Source organism: Furipterus horrens, unplaced genomic scaffold (assembly GCF_987537825.1).
Source record: "Furipterus horrens unplaced genomic scaffold, mFurHor1.1.pri manual_scaffold_11, whole genome shotgun sequence".
Taxonomy (NCBI): Eukaryota; Metazoa; Chordata; class Mammalia; order Chiroptera; family Furipteridae; genus Furipterus; species Furipterus horrens.
Genome location: NW_028327181.1, coordinates 76,674,769 through 76,702,252, shown reverse-complemented (window position 1 = coordinate 76,702,252; position 27,484 = coordinate 76,674,769). Strand labels below are relative to the sequence as shown.

At 39.7% G+C, this 27,484-nt stretch overlaps 1 protein-coding gene across 1 annotated transcript in view; it reads right to left on the bottom strand.

Moving 5' to 3' along the window:
• Positions 1–27,484, bottom strand: part of SKAP1 (src kinase associated phosphoprotein 1) — a 263,400-nt gene that overhangs the window by 38,144 nt on the left and 197,772 nt on the right. Inside the window, exons 5-8 of the mRNA XM_090292391.1 lie at positions 8,158–8,235; positions 7,246–7,329; positions 4,458–4,582; positions 1,790–1,853 (exon numbers count right to left, since the gene is read on the bottom strand). Of these exons, the coding sequence (XP_090148517.1) occupies positions 1,790–1,853; positions 4,458–4,582; positions 7,246–7,329; positions 8,158–8,235 (351 nt within the window). The remainder of the gene's footprint in view (positions 1–1,789; positions 1,854–4,457; positions 4,583–7,245; positions 7,330–8,157; positions 8,236–27,484) is intronic.

Below are 27,484 nucleotides of genomic sequence, written 5' to 3'. Positions count from 1 at the left end.
CCCATCAAGTAGAAAAGTGGACAGGAGAGTGGTAGCCTGTGCTTCTCCAGGGTGCACAGAGCCGTGGGAACGATGGTGACTTCCGCGGGGCATCTGAGCTGTCAGAAGCTCATCTCCCCCATGATCTCACAGCAGAATTTCAGACAAGTTTTCTTATAAGCAGAAAACAGGGCAACAGTGGAAGAAGAGAAAGAGAGATATGGAAAAAATATAACAGCAATACGAGACCAAATGGAATGGCTTAGCGATGTGGTTACCATGTCCTTTTTCAACTGTACAGTCTGGCTGACCTTAAAGTGGGTCACCGCATAGAGGATGTTGAGCCATTACAGCACTGGGGAGCCCAGGGCAGGGGAGGGAGATTGGTTTTTTATTTTAATGGGGAACTGGGAAGGTTCATTCTCTGATGTGTAGTACAGAGTGCTCTCTGAAACCCTGCTGAGGGACCTCTGCAGGATGGGCGAGTGCAGTCAGGGTACTCCAGGGAAGGAAAGGATGGAGAGACATCCGACGTTCATTTCAAAACACAATAAAACTGTTTGGCTTGATTAGGCTTTTAATAAAGATTGTGCAACAATTTTCATCTGAATTCTGGTGCCACCTCATATGAGGAAGGGATCAAAGACACATTTGTGGCTTAAACCATATGTTATTATTTTGTTTGTTTTAAAATAAAATGGAATGAATAATTTCTTCAATGTGGGATTCTGAAAGTACCACAGGGTACAGCTCAATAAAGCTGCTTTGAGTTTTATTGAGGTTTACACACTTAGGGGTATATTACACGCATAAATCTAAGGCACCTAGATGAGAGTGCACCCTGTAGTCTCGCCATCAATGTTCATGTTTGCCTAGTTTCAGTCTATTATACGTGACGCTCTTGGTAGAAGCAATAGTTTGTTTTTGTGATAGCAAAGGCATAAACTGAATAAAATAGGCAATTCTTGTAATTAAAGCTCTGGTGCTTCTTCCTTTTTATCCACAATAAAATCTTAGAGCAGAATAAAAAACAGATGCAAAGCCTTGGTGTTTTTAGGTAGAGGTGCTTCTCCCCAGGTTGTGGGCCATGTACGAAGTTGGTATTTCTGACTTTATGTAGAGGCAGGCTCCTGCCATGATGTATACTATCATGAAGGTCATCTGGTGCCAAGTGACAGACTCAAGATTGGCTATCTCTACCTGCCAGGCCACACCCAGACAAGGCTTCCTGGGCCACTGCCACTGCTGTGCCTGCAGACTGGCCAGCAGAGGGTACTCTAAGAGCAGTCATTTAACATCTTCAGATAGGACTCTTCCCATCCTAAAGCAAGGAGCATTTTATTGTGGGTTGGGAATAGCAGTTTGTTTTTAATGTCCAATGCTGCTGAAGGCCACCCAGAGGAGTTTAGATTTCTATTTCCTACTAAGACCAAAACAAGATGATTTTGGACCTAAATTGCATCTAGATGACTTAAATTTGATATCAAAAATTTCCTGTCCAGGATATAAGGGCTTAGTAGACACTAAATTGAGCTGAGCTGGTTTTCAGAATCTTTTCTTCTAGTGATAATGAATATTACAGACTTGCCCGTAGGTAGGTGATGCACTACAGTAATATCAGTGGTCATCTCCAGGCTGATGGTTTCTTTACCTTCTGATTTATGTGTGGCACTCTTTCTTGTTATAAGGGATGTGGTAGGGAGGATAGAAGGGAGCAGAAAAAAACATTGAAACATGTGGATTATATTTATGCTACATAACTTCAACTGCAAATCCATTCAAGTATTGTTTCTATAATAATGATACTTACCCTTTAATAAGAAACTTATTTGATCCACCCAGTCTCTGGCTTCAGCCGGATTAGTAGCTGTAAACTAGAGAAAAATTAGGAAATTAATTTATCACCTTCAATAAAATTTTCTTGAATTCTGCTGGGAGGTTCAGGGGAGGGAACTTGTGAGTTAAGTTTCAGAGTCATGTTGAAAGCTCAGGATTCTTTGCCTGCTTAATATTTTGGAAAAAAAAAAAGACCAAAATATTCAAAGTGATTTTTCCCTTCAGCAATTTTGTATACCCAATGTTCACAGCTATTTGAGTACAGAATTTAAGTCCATGTGCATTTATTCGATTATCCATTCGTTCATCAGACATGTATTTGATAACAGTTTATAGAAACAAAAGCAAGCTGAAATTCCTAACTTCAAAGATTAATGCATCAGTTATGGAGACAACATACACACATGAAATGGGAACACTATAAAGTAGGTGCATTTCGTAACAGCTGAATATTGAGAGAAGACAGAAGACAGGGAGTACTTGTTGCCTAGAGTATGCAGGAAGCTTGTTGAAGCAATACTGTTCTGGCTGGATTTTTTATTGATTGATTTTGAGAGAGGGGGAAGAGAGAGAGAGAGAGAGAGAGAGAGAGAGAGAGAGAGAGAGGGAAGAAAGAAGGAAACATCAGTTTGTTGTTCCACTTATTTATGCATTCATTGGTTGCTTCTTGTATGTGCTCTGATTGGGGGTTGAACCCACAACCTTTGTGTACCGGTATGATGCTCAGATCAACTGAACTACCTAGCGAGGGCTGTTCTGGTTGGATTTTACAAAGAGTTGTTGGAAACTGATGGAGGGAATTGGACAGTTAAGGCAGGGAGAACCATGTGCAAAAGATCAGGAATGAGACCATCATGTATGGGGAAGGTAGGCAGATAAGCTTGTCTGGAGAAAAATAACTGATGAAGCTGAAGGGTTGAGGGTCTGAGAAGAGTTGAGGAAACCAGGAATTCAGATTTACAACGTAGGCAATGAGAAGCCACTATAAATTGTAACAAAAGGAGTGGGGAATTCAGTAGTTGTGAACAGGAGGGATTGAAACAGTGAGGAGTTGGAGACAGAAGACCAACTGGAAGGCTATTTAGCTAACCCTTTATGTGAAGTGATAAGGACTTAACTACTGTGATGGCTGTGGGCATAATAAGAAGGGAAAGATCAAAAGGATATTGCAGAGGAAGAATCCACAGATCCTAATAATGACTTGGATTGAATGGGCGAAAGAAAAGAAGAGGTAAAGAAACTCTGCATTCTGATGCACAAAACAGGCCAGTCAGGCATCAACATTTAGTAATTTTTTATTTTAAATGAATCAACTTGAAATGACTGTTTCTGAAAAACATTTTTATTATCTGGCCATTAGGGTAAGATAAAGGTATGTGCTGTATTAGAAACCTATATTCCTGCTTAATACTTATTAATAGACATTGTCATTCTTGATTTCATAAAAACACATTTCTATAAAAATGTCTAGGGAAATGGATTTAGACTTGTCATATAAAGTTTTATCTGGATGATGCACCATCAGAACTGAATAATAAAAATAACGTAGAAACATACCCAGTGAATACATCTGTTTTATATATGTATATATATAAAATTCTATAGAATAGTTTATATATACATTTATACATAGAAATTATTTTATAGAATAGTGTAAATAAAAATATTTTTTTTGAAATTATATAATGAAGACCTAGGTTATTTAAGAAAATAAGGTTTAAGAGACTGAAGAAACATAAAAGGATGAATGTTGAGAAAAACTTGGAGTCCAAAGGGTTACATAAGTGGTTAATATTAGCCTTAGCATAGTTTTCCTCTTTTCCAAAAGTTAGCTAACGGCTTTCTAAATTGTCTTAGTAAAATTTTGATAAGATAAAAATTACCAACAAGCAGAAAATAGTATGTATATACACACACAAATACATTTTTTGTTGAAAATCACCGTATTCTCATAGATGGATTTTTAAGTTGCTTTAATTAATTTTTAATAGGTAAAAAATACATTACATATTATATTACATTTTATATTATATCAAAATATATGAAAAATGAATACAGTGAAGAATAAAGCTTTCTTACTCCTACCCAGGTCTATTCCCTCAGTTATCACTATTACTACTCAGTAATCATTGTCACCAATATCTTAGAAATCTTTCCAGAGATATGCAGTGCATCCACACACAGGAAGATTATTTTGGATAGCAAAATGAATATGGGAAAATAAATTCGTTTTCGCTCGACAGTCAGATTTTTCTTTTCCTGGGCTTTATGGAAAGAAGTGAAGATAATCAGTTGAAAAATAGAAAGAATGGGAATGAAAGCCATGAAATTAGAGGCTGTGAATGAGGAATTAGATTGTGTGCTGCAATAGACAAGGCTCTCACCTCTGGAGGAAGACCAAGAAGAGGAGGGCTGAAGAGATGGGAGCCACGCAGAGGCAGTATCTAGGCTGAGATTGGCAACAGACAAGAGAAGGGAGGGCATAACACAGCAAAGGTGAGAACATGTCAGGAGAGAAGGACTTGGTAGAAAATGAGTAGGTAACAGAAAGAATGGCACTCAGCACAGCAACCACACTCACATGCAACATGGAAGGAAACGGCAATGCTGATGAGGACCACCATCTCCTCCATTCATCCTACCTCATAGCTGCGCCTATCCTGGGAGGTCAGTTCAAAGCAGGATTCTTTCTTGGAATCTTTTCGCAGGTAGGGGGCCATCCGTACACTGTAGCCCTTAATGGGAAAGGTCCCTTTGGGCTGCTTGCCTGCAAGACAGGAAAGCTCCCTGTATCCCTTGAGAGACGCAACTACCAAGGGAAGACATCTTCCCTGGTATGCAAAATAAAAGCACAGAAACAGCTGTTACATCCCTGAGGAACCACAACAGTCAAGGAAAGGTTATTAGGGAAGCTTAAGAAGAGGGAACTGTGACAGCGAGGCAGGTATCACTGCCAAACTAGGGAAATGCTACATGAAAGGTTATTTTGCCAAAAGAGTACAACAGAGACAGAGAATTTATTAGAATGTTAAGATATCTATAATAACAGAAAGAAGGAGTTATTACAGCAGGGAGAGTGTGGCTGGAAGCGTGAGGCTCTTGAAGGCTGTTATAGAAATGAAACATTATTATCAGGTCCAGCAGAGCTCACATTTGGGGGGGGGGTAGCAGCACAGGGGGCATTATAAGTTCCCAGGATCTCCTCCTATGCCCTATGCAGCATTTGGGCTAGACCATTCTCCCCCATCCTGCTGGTCAGGTGGGAATTTATACTAGAGAGAGAATAATTAAAACTCAGTATTTTATCCTCCTTCCAAGAGGTCAAATTGGGAAGTAGCAGAGTACTGTTGAGTATCATCAGATGATGAGGAAGGAGATAAAAGGCAAAGGACCCTAAGTGAAAGAAAGGAGATAGTACTCTGAGGGTCACTCTCTTTTTAAAAAAATATGAGAAACAGGCAAAGGAAGAGGTGTTCCCAAGGATTTTGTGTCTTCACGGTGTGATTCAGGCAGAAAGCATAAAGAGCAGGCACCACGGTGTCTGGATGATGCTTTGCATCCTGTATCATGTGTAATGAATTGCTTAATGAGTGAATTTTGATAATGATGATGATGATAAAGATGGCAGTGGGCTGACAATAATTAAAAGAAAAGAAAAGAAAAAAAAGATTCTGTCCTTACGTGGTGGAGCTAAAAGAAATACACAAACACTTTATACTCACTAAGAAAATGTCTTGGGTACAATAAGAAGTAACTGGTGAGCAGGGAGCCGTGCAACAGTGCTTTTTGACACCAGAATCTTTTTTGTTAAAGTATCTCGCCTTGTTCTAACAGGCCACTAAAATGTTTTGTTGTTTCTTTGGTCACCAGATTTTATTTTACCCTGACAGCCAAATGGCCAATAAAAGTCTCCTAGTCTCTTGCTCTTGTTCTCTCTCTCACCTTGAGTGTAAGGGATTCCGAGTAAACAAACATGATACCTTGTTTTCTATCCCGGTATGCCAACCACTCACTTAAATGCAAGGGAAATGGGGAACATTTTTACAAAGACATAAATGTTATATTAGTTTGAAGGTTTAAAATAAGAAAATCACACCTGGCTGGCTGGTATGCCTAGAATTCAGGGGAGAAATTGTGGTTGCTGGATTTAACAGTGGCCCGGGGTTTGGGTAGGGAAACTGTTAGTCAGTTTTTGAGCTGTGCTGCTATCATTTCCAAGTAGGGCTTCACACTTTACTCCTAGGTGGGAAAGACTGAGGAACCCAGGATGGCAAACCCAAGATGGAGGCCAGTGATGCTTGCTATAGGCAGAGAGGCAGGGTGAGTCCGAGCACAAATCTTAAGGATTCCAAGTCATTTAGCAAAGCTGCAGTCTTCTCTGCTACCTTGGTGCCAAAGGTGCAGAAAGTCCAAAGGCAATGGGGTAAACATCTATTATTCCCTAGACTGTATATCCAGACATTGGGAGTGGAATAAGTCTGGGAAAGACAGAAGACAGAAGAAACAGAAAATGATTGAAAGGAAAAGAAGGAATTTACTCTGGATCAGTGGCCTCTGTACCAAGGCAGGAGAGCACAAGGAGATCTCCCCCACAAGAACTGATGTTTTACTTTACTTTTTCCCTCCTTTGCTTCGTGGAAGTACTCCTGGGGCAGTCTGACTCTGCAGGAGGATATCCTGTTTGAAAGTTTGCATTCACCTGCAGTGACCATGTTTAGCTTGTGCTTCAACTTGTGCTTATATCTTCTATTCCTTCTCACAAATTAAGCAACTGTGTTAAGCATGGATAGGGGATCTTCTAGGGATAGCTCCTGGGTGTTGAGCTTGACTTGAGTTAGCAGTGGTTGATTAAGAAACTGCTTCTGGCTTGAGTCAACATTTTGCTGTGGCTGCCATCTGGCTGAAGGGTGTCTCTGGAGCACAGCAACTCTTTGGGTGTCAACACTCAGTGGCTCTAGGAATGTCCCCTGGACTACTTTCCAGGAGTCAGTAGAATAAAGTCTGGGGCATGTTCTTAGAGAGTTTGGACGTCAGGGATCTTTTTCTGAACCATTGGTGAACTGTTTAAATCTTCCTCAGAGTTAATTTAGTTTCAATTTTTAACTATATTATTAAGAGTTTGAGGTTCTTAAAAAAAAAAAAATCCCAAAGTGTTCAACCTTGATAATGCTGTTATTAATCATAATAAAAGATAAGCCTTAGATATACTGATCACAATATCTTAGTGTTTAAGGGGAGGTAAATTCAAAATTGGCATCTGAGTGTTTGGTGATAGGCAAGGTATAATTTACTCAAGCCTATTTCTTTCCCAAGCAGGTCCCTCTATGGGTGTTAGTTAAGGATTGCTATCTTGAGATGTAAGTGCTTGAGAATTTACGAAGTGCTTGCACCCAAGAGTGAGGTACTGCTGTGCAAATGAAGAACACTTACTTTTCTCATTAGCATAGTAGTAGAAGAGGCTTCTGCTGACAACACACCATCTCTTCTGCCACTCTGATCCAAAGAAACTATGATCTAAATGGAACAGCAGTAAGGGACATAAATTCAGGTAACTACAATCACTGAAGAGTCTGTAAAATCCAACAACACACAGTCCAGTGTGTTATTGTTTTATTTCCCAGGTTAATGGGCTGTAAAACCTCCCTTTCACTCCCACAGGTTATCCCGTATTGACTCAGGGTCCAGAGGACTCGCTCAGTTAAAGGTCCAAGTTCTGACCCCTCCCAGCTGTCTGTCTGTCTTTATTTCAGCTTCAAATCTCATCTTGTACTTTTCAAATTCTTCATGATCTTGTTATGTGTTGCCTTTTAGCAAACCAAAATGATGCTGTAGGCCATGGGCACAAGAAAGACTTTCTTTGTAGTAGGCCAATTTGCCTGTTGAGTTTTAAACCTGGGACTCTGGCCCCCGTAGTACCTACTCTAATCAAATGAGAGATAGGTTAAGATTCGGGCCCCTCTGAACCTTGAAAGTGGCTGCTTCACATATGATATAACATAGTTTCACTCTTCCTGGGAGCACACTGAGAGATGAGAACAAACAACATCATTCTTTCATTCATTCATTTGTTCATTCATTCAACAAGTATTTATTAAACACCTGTTCTGTACCAGGTGACCAAGGTAGAACCAGTCCCTGTCCTGATGAAGCTCACAATCTGCTGAAGATTTTGAGCCTTCTCTCTTCAGCCTACACACCAGACTTCCTTTCTTCCCTCCCTTTGCCTCCCACCTACCTAGCACAGCATTGGACATAGAGAAGGCACCTGCTATGTTAGCCTTCTCTGTCCTCATTTTCCTTCCCTTTCTGGAATGTTCTGAGATCCATGGGTCTGATCAGTACCTTTACTTTTCTTCTCCAAGTATCCTTGCTTGATGATGTTATCAAGCTCTTGAGCTCCTCTTGTGATGTCTTCCATTCCTAAAAGGAACAACAGCAAAATGCTTTGTTGAAACCTGACAGAATTGTCATTTATTTAGGTTACTTTTGATAATCTGCATTAATGAAGGGATATAGGAGGGCAATTGCTTAAACACAGCACAAAATAAAACAACTTCTAGGTGACTGGGGAGAAAAGTAAATATTCTTTCTTCCTAACTATATCTAATGCTAAAATCACTTAAAATTATCTAAGCATACATTAGTTTGTGCAAGGGGAGGCAGCCTAAATATGTATTGATTGGAAAGAAAAGAACTTCAGAGAATTAAGAATTTGCTGTGGATATAAGCTCCAAATTGGATAATCCAACTGGGATAATCAAAAGTCAAATGCATAGCTACCCGCACAGCCAAGCTTAATGAGTGACAGTGTTCACCATGATTACGGTTACCTCAGGAGCAATAAACACTTCTTCTTCGTCTTTTTTTTTTTTTTTAAACAAACAGAGACCTTAGTGAACATGAATTTTATTAAGTTCCCCCAAAGAAGCGCTATGCATGCTGAACTTGGCAATTACTGTCAAATCCTGGTTTTGTCAAAGTATGGGAAAGTGTAAGAATGGTAGAAGCCTTTATAAAGAGAAGATACTGGAACTGACACCAGTCTTTAATTGCACGCTGCGAACATTCTTTGCTTTCAATTAGTCTCGTTAGGTACAAATTTATTGGGAAGTCAAGATCCTAATCCATCTTCCACCACTGGAGTTTATACTTATTTTACAGAAGGGAGGCGCAGAGGACAGAGACAAAGAAGAGGGAATTTACTCCTCCAAAAGTAAAATGAAAAACAATAACAATAGAATAAACAAAACTCTTAAAAATATAATTCTATATTTCTTAATCAGGGGAAATGAAGGGGGTGGGCTAGTGCCCAAACCCAAATCTCTTGATTTGCTTTAAAAAATTTAAAAAGAAAACAAAGTGCAAACTAAATTAAGGCACAACCTATACCAGCAATTTTCAACATTTTTCAGCTCATGACACACATAAACTAATTACTAAAACTCTGCAGAACACCAAAGAATATATTATATTTTTTGCAGATCTGACAAAAAATAGCTATAATTTTTATTAATTTACACTGATGGTTATTGTTGTGTTGGCTGTTGTCATTTTTTTATTTGATAACCTAAGGGAAAAGAGGTCAGTGCCCCTGACTAAATAGTCAGGTATCGCATGTTTTAAAAATTCTTGTGGCACATTGGTTGGAAAATCCCTAACCTATACAATATCTTGGAACTTCTGGGTGGAATAATTTCTTTTTTCAATTACACAATTGCTTTTTAAAATATCTCCTACAATAACTAACTTTTACTCAGTGATGGCTATTTTGTTCAGTGCCTTACATACTTTTAATTTAAAAATAACAGTTTAAGACAATGTAAGATGCAACTAAAATTACCTCCTGCTTCTAAGCTGTTCCAAGCTTAGTTTTAGATAGGTGAATGAGAAGAGCTTCTCTTTTTCTTTTTTAGTGTGTCTAGGTGCCTGATTCTTTATCCTATTTGTCCTTATTGTCAACTTCCTTGTTCATGGACTGATTTCATTTTTGTGTTTTACAGTTAGGAAACTCTGTGGCTGCTATAAATCCTCCCAGATGGGTCTCAGGATGCACACACGAGATCAATAGCCGCAAAGGAGAGTTTGTTGGTCTAGAATCCTTTCCTTTTCTCTTACCCCTCTGAAAATTCTAATGTCTCTTTGAAAATTGGTCTCCAAGAAAACAGAAAAAAATCCTACTGAGGGTGGGGTGAGGACCCTGTGTGTTTGAGAAGGCCCTTTGAAGCAGAGCCCATCCTCTGCAGCACTGTCAAAAATTGCTCCTAAAGGCCTAAAAACTAAATGAAAAACTCAGGAGATAAGGAAAACAGGATCCCCTAAGCTTGAAATTTCCATCTCTTCTTCCCATGTTTTTTTTTTTCCTTTTTCCTTTTTTAAGGTCTCGTTATACTTAGGGACAGAGCTACCTGTTAAAGATGCTGAGAGTCTGAATCATAAAAGACATGTTAAACATTCTATTAGAATTCAAACCTCCTTCTTTAATGCAAATCTAAATGCCATTTTATGGAACATCTATAATTATGAAGATGGGAAGACATTGCCTCGTGTGTGGGGAGAGTCCGTGAGTATGAATATTACATTAATGTGCCCACACCAGCTCACTGATCCTGCTGGCAGGCGCATAAAAAATGCTTGAGTGAAACTTTTATTTAGATGTTAAGACTCCAGGCCCCAGCGGGGTGACAGAGACAGTCCCTGTGAGTTGCCATCAGAGAGAGCGTTTGAATTGAATTACCCAGGGGGGAAGGAAGTAGTGATGAGCACTGCTTCGCTTATTTAATTTCATTTACTTTCAGTACATTATCAGCATGAGGCTTTTCTTTCCCTACCAACCGAAACCCAAGAATGCCACCACCAAGAAAACAAAGACATAATGCAGCGGACATGCTTGAACTTCAAATCGCTAATTCTAGGAGACTAGGGACAGGACCATCACCACCTGCTCTCCGCAATGGCACACTTGGTGTTCTAAAATTGGGCACCAAGTGAGTTGCTGAATTTCCTTTCTTGGTCATTTACCAACAAGATCCTGAAGAGTAATAGAGCTGGAAAATGTGGAATTTTATACGCTGTGTTTTTGTAAGGTGTTTTATGTAGCTTTCTTATTAGAAGAAATCTGTATTGATGAACTAACTCCCTTGCCTGGTTTCTCTTGTGGGCAGTGGAAAAAAATGGGATTATAGGTGAAATTTGGAATGGCTATGGAAAAAAATTAGGAAATCAAGTCAAATCAATCTCTATCCTTTTGATTGTCTTCTATGTGTAAGGCACTGTACAATACCAGAGTTGTTCTCAAGGTAAAGTTGACTCTGAGCTCAATCTCATCAGCTCCATGGCCTATCAGATGAATCTAGAAAACCAAGATGGGAAGGCATTGTGGCAAGCAGTTATCTCCTCTTCCAGCGTCAGTTCAGGGTCCTACTGATCAAGAACTGGCGATCCTGAGGATGCACATGCTAGCCACGGTCCTGGGGCGATGAGACAGGAGGAGTCTTGTGTGCCTGAATTGACACCTACTGGCAAGTGAACAGATCTGCAGAGCTACTTAATGCATAATAAAGGTACGCAAATCCTCTGCAAGGAGATAATAAAAACAGTTACTGTTTTAAGACAAAACCATTTATATTTAAGTATACTTAAAAAAAAACAAGACTTTTTGTCCATTACCTGAAAAAAGATATCACCACCTTAATGAAAACATAGAAATGATTTAGGATTATTGGGAATAAATGGCCCTCATGGATAATCCTAAGGGTATATCACATTATATCAGCACAAAACAGAATTACGTTAGTGTCATAATCTCTCGCTACCACTACACTTAACTAAAACTGTCAGAACAGCCTATATAAAGAAAAGATTCACTTAGTTGAAGGATGCAGGGCCATAAAGATAAGATCAACCAAGAAGTGTGTTACCCAGAAGTGATGGCCACCCAACTTTCATGGCAGATAAAGATAAAAGAAATTCTCAGACATCCTCCTCTCATCATCCAGGTTCCTTTATATCCTGAATCCCACCCATCCCTAACTCTGCAATAAAAAACAACAAAGTAGGATTCCATCTCTCAGTACTAAACATGACTCCTCCATCAGCGACACACAGCAACAACAATGGGGACCCTTTGGAGTGTGATACATTTCCATAAAGCAGTCAATAAAAAAGACACAGGAGCTTATGTGAGTCACGGCCTATTTAATCAGCTGCGTTCTAGCCCACTGAGAAAAGAGAATTGGAGAAATCAGTTGGCAACACCACAGCACAAGGCTGCTAGCAGAAGAGGCCACACAATTCCCACTCCTGCAGAACAAACCAGGTGCCTGCGCACTTTCATTGTAGCCAGCTGTTTTGGTCTCTCGCTAACTCAAGTTGAAATAAAAATCAGTACATTTTTTAAAAGATTTTATTTATTTATTTTTAGAGAGAGAGGAAGGGAGGGAGAAAGAGAGGGCGAGAAACATCTCTGTGTGGTTGCCTCTCACTTGCGCCCCCAACTGACGACCTGGCCTGCAACTCAGGCATGTGCCCTGACTGGGAATTGACCTAGTGACCCTTTGGTTGGCAGGCTGGCACTTAACCCACTGAGCCACACCAGCCAGGGCTGAAAGTCAGTAATTAAAAAAAAAAAATCTTTTGTTCAAGTCCCCACCTTACATCGTGGACTTGCCCCATTCTCCCCGTTTCCTTTAATTCAAGTTCTCAATTGTTTGAAAAAGGAACCAAGTCAACTCCATCCAGCCTAGAGACTGATAGCTACTAAGGAGGAATTTCGGGCAGGGTGAATTTTACCAGGTTCCTTCATTAAAGTATTTGTGATAAAAGGTCTGGGGAGCTGGGTGGATGAGGTTGGGAAAAATCTAATATTTGAAGACTGAATGGTCAAGTTCTAATTCACTTGCAGATGGCTGGTGTGTGTACACTGCAGACAAGTGACAAACATACATTTCCCGAGGTTTCAAAGGTACAAACAGGGGAAGAGGCTATTTGCAGGTGGGATCAGTGGGTTATATTCTCCCGTACTTTGGGTCGTTGATCCCAAATCTGTTCATTAAACCCTCTCCTTTGGACAATATTTGGTTTCTGTGGCCTTTAACAAATTCACTACTGTTTTTTCCTCAGGTTCTTGCATTTCTGGGTTACTTGTTGCTTTTTTCCTCAGTTCCAGGAACCAGTTAATAAACGACAATTCAAGGTGTCTGGCAAGCAGTGTTCATCTGAGCACGACGCTAACAGGGAAGCTGGTGTCAGTGCCTCTTCCTGTATTAGTCCCTCGGGACAGGCTTAGATGGTTCTCTAACTTCCGTGGTTCCATTTGATATTCACTTGAGTTTACATGTACTCCTTACACTTTTTTGTCATTTTGCTTCACTTATTAAGGGATTTAGACCAACATATGTAAGGTGAAAAATTCTAAATCATTAATAATAGTCTAAGGATCTAAAAGTTTCAAAGATATAGAAACCACTCAGACAGCTTTAATTTCATGGAGAACTCTATTGACTATCAGATGAAAGGAAGGAAGGGAACAGAATGCACTGAAGTTCTTTAACAAGCTGTGATACAAGCTAAGAAACAGAACAAGTGCACCTGGAGTAGACTGAAGGACATCTGAAAATGGAAGAAATTACATATTTGTATAATAGTTAGCAACCAACACAGGAGATAGCATTCAGGAGATCTTGACAGACTCTTGTTGCCCCTTCAATTTTTTAAGTTTTTTAAAAAAATCTGTTAATCCAGGTAGCAGACCAAACAGTGTGAAAATCTGTGGACGAAATCTTGTTATACTGAAGATAAAGAAAATTCATGTGGATTCTAAGCCAGTAGTACTAAGAAAAAAAGCAGATAACTGAAGAACAAAATAATTATAACTTGTGTATCTTACTAAAAATAGTAAAAAAAAACAAAAAAACCCTAAGTTTTAATCCACATTTTATAAAGCATTTTTACATCTCATTTAAGCTCCACAATAACCCTATGAGGTATGGATTACTATCAACTGTACTCTCTAAACTGGGAAACTGAAGCTTAGTGAAACTAAGGGACTTGTTGAAGGCTGCTCAGCTGGAACAGCCCATGCTCCTTCCACAACCCTGAGCTTCATTTGAGGAGAAACACACAGAAGTGGCTGAGGAAAGAGAGGATCTTCCCACTTCCCTCTCCCACAGAAGGGACCCCACTTAAATATGGAAAAAGAAACAGGCATGATGTATGGTTATTCTAATACTTGACATCAAAAAATTACTCTAAAATCTTGTGTTTATTTTTTAAAATTAATTAGTTTGTTTATTTATTTATTTATTAGAGAGGTGAAAGGAGAAAGAGAGGGAGAGAAACATCACTGTGTGGTTGCCTCTCACTCGCGCCCCCAACTGGGGACCTGACGTGTAACCTAGTCATGTGCCCCGACTGGGAATCAAACCAGCGACATTTGGCTCGCAGGCTGGCGTTCAATCCACTGAGCCACAGCAGCCAGGGCTCTTATTTATTTTTAAATGTACTGGCTGATTTATCTGTGGAATTGCTTTCTAGGACAAGGCTGTGTGGAATTCCAGAGGTCAACAGATATACAGAGCAAAACAAAAGAAAGTATGAGAATGTAATGAAAGGGTACACAGGGGAAAGAAAATACAAGAGGAAGAAACCTGGACCTCTCAAGAAATGCTACTTGGTCACCAAAGTTTATAAAACCTCTTCTCACATAAGAGTGATATCTAGAAAAATGAAACCACGTTTAAGCAGAGGGTGCACACAGGCATCTTGGACAAGATGTTTACTCTTTAAGGAAGAAGTATGGGCTTAAAAAGAGAAAGAAAAAAGTTAAGCCAAATATCCAAATTGGTTTCTTTTCATAAAACATTCAATCAGTAATGCCAAACTGCAAGGTAACTGTTGCAGTACTTTGTGGTCAAGGGCGCGGAGGCAATTCCAGCAGACAGAATGGGACGGTCGGAGGGCTGCTGCGCATTCAGGCAAGTCAGCACTGAGCAGAGCAAGCACCTTCCTTTTATTGAAATCTGAGGGTGGCAATTACAGGATACACATCCTATTGCTTACAGGGAAAACAGGATACCCGGGTTCAAACATTAACTACTTAGGTACAAACAAAACTGTAAGTCCTTAAGGCTAAGTTCCAAACAAGATGATAGGACAAGGGAGTAATGGAGTACTCAGCAAAGTCTCTTTGTCCTCAGGATACCATAGCTCAGTGGCCTGAAACAGCTTGCAGCTAGCATGCAGCTGCTGGCGTTAGCAAGTCCAGCTTGCTTAACTGAGCCACAGGACACCTGGACAGGGGGGCATGAAGTGCCCCTACCCAGAGACTTTATTTCCATCAACAGGTAACATAATGAAATAATTAATATTCATGGAGGATGAAGGTTCTTGTTCCTATACTAATTGTCTAACAGGCTTGTGGTCTTAGGGGAAGCTCTTCTCCAATATTTTTACTTTCAGTGGGATTTTACTTATAAGAAGGGAAAGGATTTATTCCTTAAATGTAAAATGACTGATTTTTTATGTAAACTCATTAAAGAAAGAGAGAGAGAGAGAGAGAATATGAGAATTCCTACAGTGCTTTATTTCTTGGAAAAAATGTCTTCAAAATTGTGGGTGTTCCATGGAAGTGAGTCAGTGGACATGTATGATGGTGGGAGAAAGGCTGAGAATTCATGTAATCTCCACACAAATTGTTTAAACCCAGGAAGCCTGTGTCTTCTGATTTTATTAATTCATCTATCTTAGCCCAGCACCCTCAGCTTTATGTTTGTCCTAGAAATCCATCCTTAATATAGAACCGCAGAGATATAACTATATGAAGTCTCTTCAGCAGCCAAACCACAGCAAGTGGCATCTGTAAAAGTGAGAATCCTGATAAAATCTAGGCAGCAATGCTTCAAATGGCCTAGTGATTCTAAAAAGGGCAGAGAGGATTTAAAATGCTGAGTTGTCTTCTTATACACCTTGAAGAGTCACTGTAGTCCTCCCTGGTCTTGAGGAAGACCGCCATTACACATGTGTCACTGGAGAGCATGTCTTTAAAAACAAATGACAAAATATAGTTTTCAGATTTATTACTCCACTGGACTGTGATAAGAAAACAGGGAAAAGGAAAGAAAAAGAAGAGACTTGCCTGGGTTGGAAATAACTTTTTAACTGTTTTACCTTCTACCTTTACACCACACTGTGACCAGAAATCATCTTTCTGAAACACATGCGGTCATGGCACATTCCTGCTTATACCTCTCCCTTAGTTATAGGATGAAACCCAAACTCTCCATCATATAAACATTTTAAATGTTTGGTTTCATCCTACCTTCCAGTTTCATTTTCTCCCAACCTCCATACCTCCCAATACTCCAGCAACAACAGTTAAGAGGCTCTGCCTTCTGGAACGTGTCACGTACTTCACATTGCAGGCCTTTGCTCCTGTTTTTCCTGCTGGAGAGTTCCTCTCTCTGTGTCTCCATTTTCTGAGTAGGGGCGCTCCTTTAAGACTCAGCTGAAATGTCCCCTTCTCTCTGAATCTTTCTCTGCTTTTCCCATGTAGAATTATATACTCCCTCTTCTGTGTTCTAATATTATTTTCTATAGGGCAATATAATAGCACAGTCTTGTCTCCCAGGGAACCTAAACCCTTTCCCCGACACTTCCATTCTTGTCTCTTTGCTTAGGTTTACACAAGACTTTAGATATTATGTAAGGATGCTAGAAGACTTGAACAAGGAAATAGAAAATTGTTATTCGTGGGAAAAGGAATGTAGCTCTGGGTCTTGGTGGAAGGCAACAGGGAGGACAGCTGAGAAATGGGAAGTAGGGTAATATCAGTTCTAGCGTTTATAGGAAGAGACATGGTGCTTTGGAAGAAAGTAAGTGAACGAAACATCACAGTGCAGAGTCCAATACAGCTGTGCATCCAGGGGCGTGCGCCAGTGCTTGCACCACAGCTGACTAGGTAAGGGGAGTAAGAATTAGATTGAGCAAAAACAGGAACACATGAACAGCCCAGACTGATCACCGTATGGCTGGACTTTAAATAATTGTTGAATTGATGAGGGATTATCAAGAATCCTTCCCTAAAACATACACAGTAAACTATGAGGAGTTTGGGGCTAATTATTTAATTTCTTGAAGCCTAAAGAAAAGTTGCCACTAGGAAATCCGATCTCTTTCATAGAGGACAGTGCAATTCATTATTCATATACCTGTTTCTCTCCATATCCCCAAAGGCATAGTACACACAGTAGGTGCCTGATAAATGTTTGTTAAACTGAACTGAAACCGCTTCTAGCCTAATGGGACTTGTGATCTAAGAATGCAATATGGGAGTGAATATTTGTTACATAAATCATTTTCACCCAAGACACAAACAATAATTTTTGTTCTGCTGTAAATTCACTATTTTAATCTTAAGGCTGGTAATGCGAAATAAGAAATGTAAAAAGGGAAAGAAGGGAAGCTTTAGCCAAGAGAGCAAGGAGGATGTGGGGAGAGCATGCATCAGGACGAGCAAGTGTACTGGGAATGACAGGAAGGTGGCGAAGAGGATTTGGGGGAAAATTTTAGGAAAACATACTACGAACCCCAATTGGAGAGAAGTACATTTCTGAGCCTACTTCACAGCCGCAATGGGACACCAATTCTGTTCACCTCAGACCTTATCTATCTTCAGGAGAACATCAAAGGATGGGGTTCAGCGGAAGCCATAAAAGGACAAAGGACTGAGCCAAACTCTGACAATTTAAATGAATAAAAAATAGCTGTTGATAGCAATTTCTGAGCTACAGTCCTTGAGTAGCTGTGAACTTGGCCTTTTCTTATAATGTTTCCCCAGTCTTGTTCTTTTATTTCCCTGAAAAACAGTACTTTTCTCTTTGAACTTCTGCAGGTACATCTGTGTGTGAGCACTTTTAGTGTTAACGGTGAAGGCTATGTGGGGAATTAGTGTACTAGAATCCTGGAGTCTCTATTTTAGTTACTCTCAAACCAAAAGATTTCAAGGAGGAATAGAATGATAATACTTTTGTCTTCTCCCTGTCTCTCTAGTTAAAGACATTCAGATATCATCAGAGCACTGCATCAAAAAAACTTTAAAGCAAACAAAGCAGAAAATGAAGACGACTCAGGAACTAATTATTGTGATTCTCTGGGTTATTTCAGGGTACGTGATCTAATGAGAACTCTAACACCCCAAAAGGAGTAACTTGATGGGAATACAATGATCTTAGCAATGTGGCTTTGACCTGGTGTGATATGTATCATCTACTGGACAGAGTACCTCTCCCTGGATGTCTCTGACCAACAGTACGGAATTGAAGACAGAAAAATGAAGGCTATGATAAGGACCCTTAAGAGAGAAATCACCTCCTTTTAAGTTAAACATTTGAGATTAAAATCTTACTTGATTCTTCTGTTCCATCTGACAAAACTCAAGCAAGTTTGAAGTGAGTCAAACTTTGCAAGGAAAAAAAATGAGAGAGGGGAAAATGAGGGTGATGTTTCTAGATCCAAAAGTTTCCAACCAAATTGAGTCTGTAATTGCAAAATAAAAACACTAAATCTCAATATCTATTTGCACAGCTCATTAACCAAGGGCTCACACTCAGCAAACAGAAAAGAAGGAAAAGAAAAAAAACAAAAACAAAAAAAAAAACCAGTACCAAATATATTTGGAAAGTTACTATGGAGACCATCCTTCCCTAGGATCTGAACTAGGCCTTGTCACATTCTGCTAGGCTGCTGTCAGATGTATCTGTCTGTCTGTCTTTATTGCTTATTTAGAAAGTAGCAAATCGGATGAGGCCAAGTGTCTTTTGTCAGACAGTGCTGGAAAGAGAGAGAGAGAGAGAGAGAGAGAGAGAGAGAGAACACTGTTTTCCCCACTGAGCACTATGAACATTATGGCAGGCACTCGACCTGCTCTACTGCTGGGACAACATGATTTACAATGTGAAAAGGGAAAACCTAAATCACCAAGTAATGAAAACATTAAAGTTAATGCATCACAAGTGAGGAATTTATTACCATTAACTCCAATAAACAGTTATAAAACACTCGTCCTTTCCTGTCCATGTGCAGGGACACAGACACTGGACTTCATTAAGCTCAACTTTCTTTTCTTCTTCACTAGACCAGTCATGTGTGTTTGAACCAACCACCATTTATTGTTAAGTGGACTGGTTCATTTTCCAGGGCTGTAGAAAGCTGAAGGCACATCCATTTTGCTTCACGGTGCTTGGTACAGACGGATGAAATAGCAAAGTTTAGAAGACACGCAGCTCTGTATTTCTATATAAATTTATTTAAAAGTCCCTAAAATGTATGTCTGATAAAAAACAGAATAGCTCTTCCAAGCAACCCTCCTCAGAGGCAGGTATATAAGTAATAATGCCTGGCGGGGAGGGTGGCATATTGGATGCCAATGCACATCAGGTATGTTTAGCTGAAGAATTTTTCCCTTGTTACTGTTTGGTATAGCCCCTGCGAAGCCTGAGACAGAAGCCATTTCCTTCCAGCGGTTCTCTCTGTCACAGGGGCACACCAGTCTATTACCTTAAGGTCGGTCATGAACGAAGGAGGCGGCACATATTGGATGGTTAAGGTAGGTTGGTTCCGGACTCATTTGTTTTAGAGGAAAAAAAGAACGAAAGTCTTTTTTGGAAAGCCAGCTCTAATTGTGGGATTGCATGGGCGTTCCAAAGCAGGCAGGAGAGGCAGCGTGAAATTCAGGCTTCCCTGACCTAAATAGTTAGAATAGCAACAATGATAACAGTTATACTTTACAGTTGGATAGCACTTTATTTAGTGTTGGTAAAATGCTTTCAATCTAGCCTTCAGAAGTTGAAACTGAGGCTCAGCGAGGGTAAGGGACTTTCTCACACAGCTGGAAAAAAAGAATCAGACATAAACTCAGGGCTTTTTTTTTAAAGCTCCATATCCAGTACTCTTTTGGCTCAACCATGCTATACAAGCATTTTCCATAATGAATAATGGTATAGTCATAATCATAATGTAAAGTCAAGATGAAGAATGTTTTAATTCTAGATTTGTCAGCCCAAATTTCATGGATCTTAGTACCGGTACTGCCAGATGGAACCTGGGAGTTGTCCAGGATGTCAGCCCTGAAGTGGGATCTGATCTTTGCCATTGCCGGAAAAGAGGCAGGTACCTGGGAGATCCTCCTGTCTTAGGTTTACAGGAATGTTTAGCCTCACCTGCTGGGTGGAATTGCTGGGCCTCTCACAGGCCAAACCGAGCAGAACATATGAAAGAAGGGACAGAGAGAGAGGCTCTGATTCAGACTCTGAGCTGCATAGCCTACTTTACCAAAGCCAAGATTACCACACGTAGGAACAACTACTAAAATGTAGCATAATTTAAGAATATGGTAATACTTGTCAAGGAAATTTTTCTAAATATATTTCATCCCATATTTTAGCATCTCCATAAGATGCCTTAATGAAGTACTCTTAGAGGGAGAGGTTACAGGGCTCTCCTGCAGTGATGAAGCAAGTGCCTGCTACTCATTTTGCCATTGGGAAAACTAAAGCCCAACCAGCTAGAATATGTGACTCACCCAATGATGTCATTATGTGACTCACTCAATGAAGTCATTATGTGACATCATCCATGGTAATGTGACTGATTTGTTGCAAAGTTGGGAGGAGGAATAGAGTTTTCTGACTTGAGTTCAGCATCATATTACTCTATTTTTCCCTATAGTTAGGTACCAATCTTTTTCTAACCCTGGCACAAGGGGTTTAATTTGTGTGGGGAAACTAACACAGGGAGGTCCCAAATCTTGGGACATACAATCCAGTGTAGAGTGAGAAGCATTCTGAAATCAGTGAATTAAATAACATTCTATGTTCTGAATACTGAAGCCCATAGCCTCCTCTACTGCTCGGTTAGAAGTACCCTGGTATAGTTGTGTATAATGGCACCACCAAGAGAGCCACGGACCCTTCTCTGGAAAAATAAATGGCCTCAGAGAAAAGACTTACTGATACTACTGTTTGGGAAAACCCAAACAAAATGGTTGGGTCCCGTCATCACTCCGAACCTTAGGCTTTCTAAAGTGAAACCCATAAATTGACGTGCTCCACCTTGACACACAGACGTTTCAATTTTAGTGCCTTACTTTTACATACAATCAGGGCCTAGGGATAACCAGACATTTGCAGAAGAGCTTCCAACACGAAAAACAAAGACCAAAACACACAACAGACAAAAGTGAACTCAGGGGAAACATAGTTAATTTAGGAAGCATAAAAGAAAATTAAAAACCAAACTAACCAAACGAATAAGCCACCATTAATATCCTCAGAGGGATGAGAAGCCACTGTATCTATGGAATAGGATGCTTATAAAGAAACAAAGAACAAGAAAAGACAGTTGGAAATTAAAATACATAATAGAATTAAAACCAAAATCAATAAATGAGTTGGAAGATACAGTTGAGGCAATCTAAAAAGAAACAGGGAAAAAAGATCAAGAAAAACAAAACACAAAACAGAAGAGATAAAAATATTGGAACATAAAAACTAAAAGAAACAAAATGATGAAAGGAACAATACAATTTCTCAAAATTAGGGATATGAGCTTTCTGATTGAAAGGGCTTTCTATACACCCAGCACATGAATGAAAAGTGACTCATACCTTTGTAATCACTGGGTAATTTCAGAACACAATGGATAATGAGAAGCTCACAGAAGCTGAATCAGGGGAAAAAAATGGGTCATACACAAAGAATCAAGAAGCTGGAAGCCAATGAAGCAAAACTTTCCAAATTCTAAGGGAAAATGACTTCTATTAGCATTTTTATACCCAAACTATCAATCAAGTGTGAAGGTAGAATAAAAAGGTTTTCAGACATGCGCAGTCTCAAGAAATTTACCTCCCGGGCAGCCTTTCTCAGGATGCCACCAGAGGATGTGCTCCACCAAAATGAGGGAGTTCACCAAGAAAGAAGGTGAGGTTGGATCCAGGCACAATTCTGACAAAGGGAAGAGAACAAGGGAAGTCCAGGGCGCCAGCTGGCCTCTAGAGTGGGAAGGAGGACAGAGGTCTCCAGGACGGCTGCTCTAGGAACAAAATGGAACAGCTAGATCATCTGTTGTGTTTGGCCACATGGAAAATAGTAGTCAAAAAGAGGAATGTTACAATCCTGCTGCAAAGTTTGGGAAGAATTAGAGATGGTGACTTAGAAAACTAATCACATGAAAAAGCCACAGCATTTGCCAGCTCTAGAAAAAACAGGAAATACAATTTAATTATAGAAGTTTATAAGGGTTGGCAGTAAATACAATTTACATAGTTAAAATCATGTAAACCCTAACAGGAAACTAACTAAAAATTATGTTATAATCATGTTGGGAAGATGAAGGGAGGAGAAGTGAGGGTTGGGATAAGATAAGAGTATTAAATCCTCCTTTGCCATTATATGAAATCAATAGATAATGTCTGAAATTGATAAATAAAAAATATCTGTGTAATAATATTATTTAGAAATGTGAAATTACACACCAGAACTGATGAAAGAATTGAAAGTGGTTGCCCCTGGAGAGCAGTGCTCTGGTATTGGGAAGTGATGTCTGCTTGTAGCACTATTTAATTTTTTAAAACTATATAGCTATATTATTTTGACAACATAAAAAAATAATTAGAAAGTGGGAAAACATAGCTTTACAACTATTTTACAACAAAGCTATATGTCTCCTTATTTACATAATGATGTTCATTCTGAGTGGCTTAATATACAAAATTCCTAAGCTTGATGTGAAGGGTATAAAGCAAAGGAATACAGAAAAGAAAGAAGAAATACATGTAGAATAAAGAGAAACAATTTTATTAAAACACACAAAGCCATATTTGAATTAAGTGTTGTTTTAAGAATATTTTAATAATCTCTAGTCTTTGTGTAATTTTAAGATTCATTTGTAATGTACTTTGTTTTACCATTGGTTTCATACTGCTTAAGCTCTTTCTTTTTTTAAAAGATTTTATTTATTTATTTTTAGAAGGAGAGGAATGGAGGGAGAAAGAGAGGGAAAGAACTATCAATCAGTTGTCTCTTGCACACCCTCAACTAGGAACCTGGCCCACCACCCAGGCATGGGACTTGATTGGGAATCAAACCAGCAACTTTTGGGTTTGTGGGCCAGTGCTCAATCCACTAAGCCACACCAGCCAGGGCTGCTGAATTAAGATTTTTCTACATTGTAAGAGAACCTATAAAAACTGGAGGACTCTTTCCATTGGAGATCTGTTTTATTTCCTAAGTAACAAAGGGTATGCAATTATCTCATTATCAAATTTGGGGTCCAAAGCCCAGGGTGTAAACTTGGGTTGCACTTTGCACAATAGTATTGTATCACTGAGCATGACCAAAATTGGATAAAGTACCTACAGACAAAATCGTATCAGGAAACATTTATTTGGAACCTACTATGTAGGAGGTGTTGTGCCCGAGAGCACAGAATTCCCAGGATGTCCTAGAAAGACAACTTCAGATCAGCGCAAAGACACGGAGAGCACAGACATGATTTTAATTTATAGGGCTGGAAAGGTACAAGGCCATAAAACAAGATACCTGTTGTCCTTCATTTATGTTAAAGGTTTCGCCTTTTTAAAAAATAATCAGAAACACATAATCATTATTCTTGACATATATATTACACTTTAGATTGGGGGTGGAAATCATGTTTTAAGAATAGGAAGGGAAGGAAAAGTAAAACCAACTGCATGCAATTTTTCAAGTGGAAACAACAGCAATATGAAGATATACGGTGTCAGACCCACTGGTAGAGGAAGGAGGCTGTGCTCTCTTACCTCTTATGGTGTCACTCCTGTGACCTCTATCATTTGAAATGCTTTGATTCCACCTTGCCCAAGGGACCTGTGAACACTGGGATAAGGGATGAAGGATGCCCATGCCTGACCTCACCTTTACATTGTCTAACGACTGAAGGTATAAATCAGCTTTCCCCCTTGAAGACCAGAGTGTCGGAAACTCCTGCAATGCTGGAGATATTAAATGATGTCCCTGAAGGTTTTACTGTTACTCAGTTTTCTCCTGTAACTGGGAGGGCTGTTCACATGAAGGATACTGTCCCCCAGGACCTCAATTTGTATACAGAATGAAGTATGAAACTCCAGCAACTTCTTGTCACTTTGGAAAGGAAATAAACAATTAGAGGAGATGGCATGTAGCCCACTATCCTGTTAATATTTCAGTGATTTCTCTGCCTGTTCCTGGAGAACAGTTAGGGCTAACAAAGGTGTGAGAATGTTCCCATTACAAATTCTATTTCCAGGGCAATAAATCCGCAATTACGATAGTTAAAAAAAAATCTCCATAGACAATTCAAGGTGTTTTTGTAATGGGGAAAACCAAAAACTCTTTCTTTTATTCTACGTAGCAAAGGAAGTTGCTAATAATTAGAACTGAGAATCAAGTGCCTAGATGCCAGGGTTCCATTTCTAGTTCATCACTGTGACTTTGGGCTTCATCTGAACCTTTCTTCCAGATTCACTCTGCAGAAAATTTTAAATCTATGGACTCTTAAATCTTCTAATACACTTTGATTCATTAATCCTGACCACTACCCCTATAATAAGAACAATTATCTGTAGTAAGAAAATGATGATTTTTCTCTTGATGGAGAATTACAGTGACTTGCTCAAGTTTCCCAGTTAGTAAGTGAACAAGGCTGGAACTGAAGTTAAGGAGTCTCCATGCCAATCCTTAGTATTAATCTCTTGACTTCTCTCAATCTTTCTCCATCTTCTCTTCGCCAAAGATTTGAAGTACTGCTACACAAAGGATACATTCCCTGTTATAGAAATGTTACTATATACTTGTATTGAGCTTTACAAAATTTTAGAGCACTTTCAAACTTCTTGTTTAGTTTGATTTTTATAATAGCCCCATGAAGTAGGCTCTACAACATCTGGAATGAGAGGAAAAGGGTGAGAAAAAGCAGCTTAAACACTTAAGAAAAGCCAGCGAAATATTAAGGATTAACTAAGACATTGTTGAATCTTAATTATATGTCAGGTTTGTAAAAGATGGCCAGGTATATGAAAATATTGATTAGCCTGCCTGTTTCTGTACCATAATAGAGGACTGATCGCTAAATGACCCTCTGCTCTGTGTTCTAAGATCATAATCCAGGTATGAAAGGATATTTAGAATAGTGTTATGTGCTCTTTTAACACATCTCTCTTGCCATCTAGCTATGGCTGAATTAGGGATGAATGACATTGCCTCTTTAGGGGGCAAGAGAAAGTGTGAACCAAGAGAGATTCCAAACAGCAAAGGGAAAAAAAAATGAAGGCATAGGTTTACTTTTTTCCCAGAAGCCCAATCTTCTAAAACCAAGTAGAACTGGCGCTGCTTAAATAGTGTGTGTTTAAGGGAACTGGAAGGGGTTCTTTTCCAAAATATCTTCTCAAATGACTTCCTTAATTCCTGAAATTCCACCATTAGGAGGAGCCCATTCCCTTCACTTAACACTATTTCCTGTTGAAGTACAAAAGCCTTTGGAGAGGTAGTACTTACAGCAGTGCATTCTCATCCACATTGTGGTAACAAAACTGGTGCATCACAGATGGATGGGAGAGAGTGGCCAAAAGTTCAAGCTGTCCCAGGGACAAGGCACAGCCATGTGTAAGTAACTGTGCAGTAGGCCACTGAGTAGAGAGATAAATGATAGAAGTAGGTCTGGCAGTGACTTACCCATGAGGTGGGTGTTGTTGATGATACTGCATTGAGCCATTACAGTCACTAGCACCCTAGAGCTGTGGTTTGTAACCCTGGCTGCACATGAGAATCACCTGCCAACCTCTCAAAAAATGTAGATACCTGGACTGCACCCTACATAAGCTGAATCAGGATCATCTGGGAGTAGAGTGGAGATATGTTTATTTTTACAAAGATCTATGGATGTTCTGATGCTCAGCCAGGGCTGAAAATCACAACACCTCAGAGTGAATTTGTATATCAGGTCCTTGTCAACCTGATGTCTTGCTGGTAGGCTTTGGTGAGGGGGACCTGGACACCAAGTACCAGAGTAGGTGGTTAGAGTCAAGAGAGGTGCCATTGGACAAAGTAAACAAAGGTGACCTGGAAAGGAAGCAACTTGTCTACATCACAATTTTGGCAAACTACCCAAGAGTATTATTACCAACATTTGGAGAAACAACAGTAATTTATGAAAGTTAGGACTTCTGCATAACAACATTTAAAACATGCCAGGGGAATTATTATCTATGCTCATATTAGTTAGGTTTATTTCATCATTTCAAATATTGCAGTCTTTTCATTACTGAGGTATCTTTTCCTATCCTCTTCTTTATGGTCACCTCCCTAAGACTTAAGCCTGCTCAACTTGTCATCGGTTTTCCTCCTAAGGGATCCTTATCAGGTGAATCAGGATTAGCTCTACCGGTGTGAGAGAAAACCCTGAATAACAGACGCTTTAACAAAACAGAAGATAACTTCTCTCTCATGTATAATAAGACTTGAGGGAGGCAGCCTGGAGCCTGGAGGACACCCCATGTGCTCAGGCTCCTTCTAGCTCATCTCCACCACCTGTAAGATGTGGTTTCTTCCTCATGGTCCAAGTGGGCTCCAGCTCTAGCTAGCAGGAAGGAGGGAAGGGGCAAGGAAAAGAGCCCCACTGTCTTCTCACCAGCTTAAGGACACTTATGTGTGACCCTAGAAGTTGACACCTCCCTTTTACATTCCACTGGCCAGAACTTAAGTCATATGGTTAAATCCAGTTGCCAGGGAAGTAAGGAGGCAGGGAGTTGTTTTGGTAGCCATGAGCCCACCTAGAAATGCAGAAGAAGGGGAGAATGCATATGAGGGGCTAGCTAGCTATCTCCGCCACGCCACCGCTAAACAAGCACTGGCAGTCACCTTATGAACCTAGAATCTCACTGGAAAGAAAGCAAATGAGTGTGGTAAGAGAAGGCTGCTTCATTCCAGGTGTTGGGTAACACGTGGTGATTAGCGGAACGTGTTTTCCACTAATGAAGAGTGAGAATTTGTTGAAAGTAGTTATCTGTGGCCCAGGAGTCATAACAGAGGCCTAAAATAAATGAAGTGCTTGGTTTGTCTTTTGAAAGCTTGTTTCCTCTCGCAATTATGTGATTCAGAAGTCCATCTCTTGCCTTAATCAAGGGCTAGAACATGAGCCTTCTTGTCTGAGCCCCTAGAGTTGACTTCTGTATCTGTCAGGAGAATACTAGACCATGGATTTCTGTACTAACTGTTAGTTCTCACAGTGCTAACGAGGAGAAATGCTAATACTTATTTCACATAAATTGTTTAGATGTGCTTAAAAAAAGTTTTCATCAATGAAAAGGTGTACTTTCTTCTGACTCCAAGAGCCAAGTGCATAATTCTAGGGTTACAGATGTGTCAGTACTAATGAGACCAAGGTAATAGACTTCACGCATAAAAGACTGATTGGTATGCAGAATAAAATTCTGTTCCATGTCTAGGTGATTTCTTCTCTATCCCTGGCTAGCTGATCTGATAAAATGAATGCTTCTCAGGAGGTGGGGGCGGGGGTGAGTAGGAAAGAGTAGGTGTCTATACTGTTGGAAAAGCCCTGTAATGGCCCTTATACAGAATTGATAGTCCAGAAGTATCTCTATACA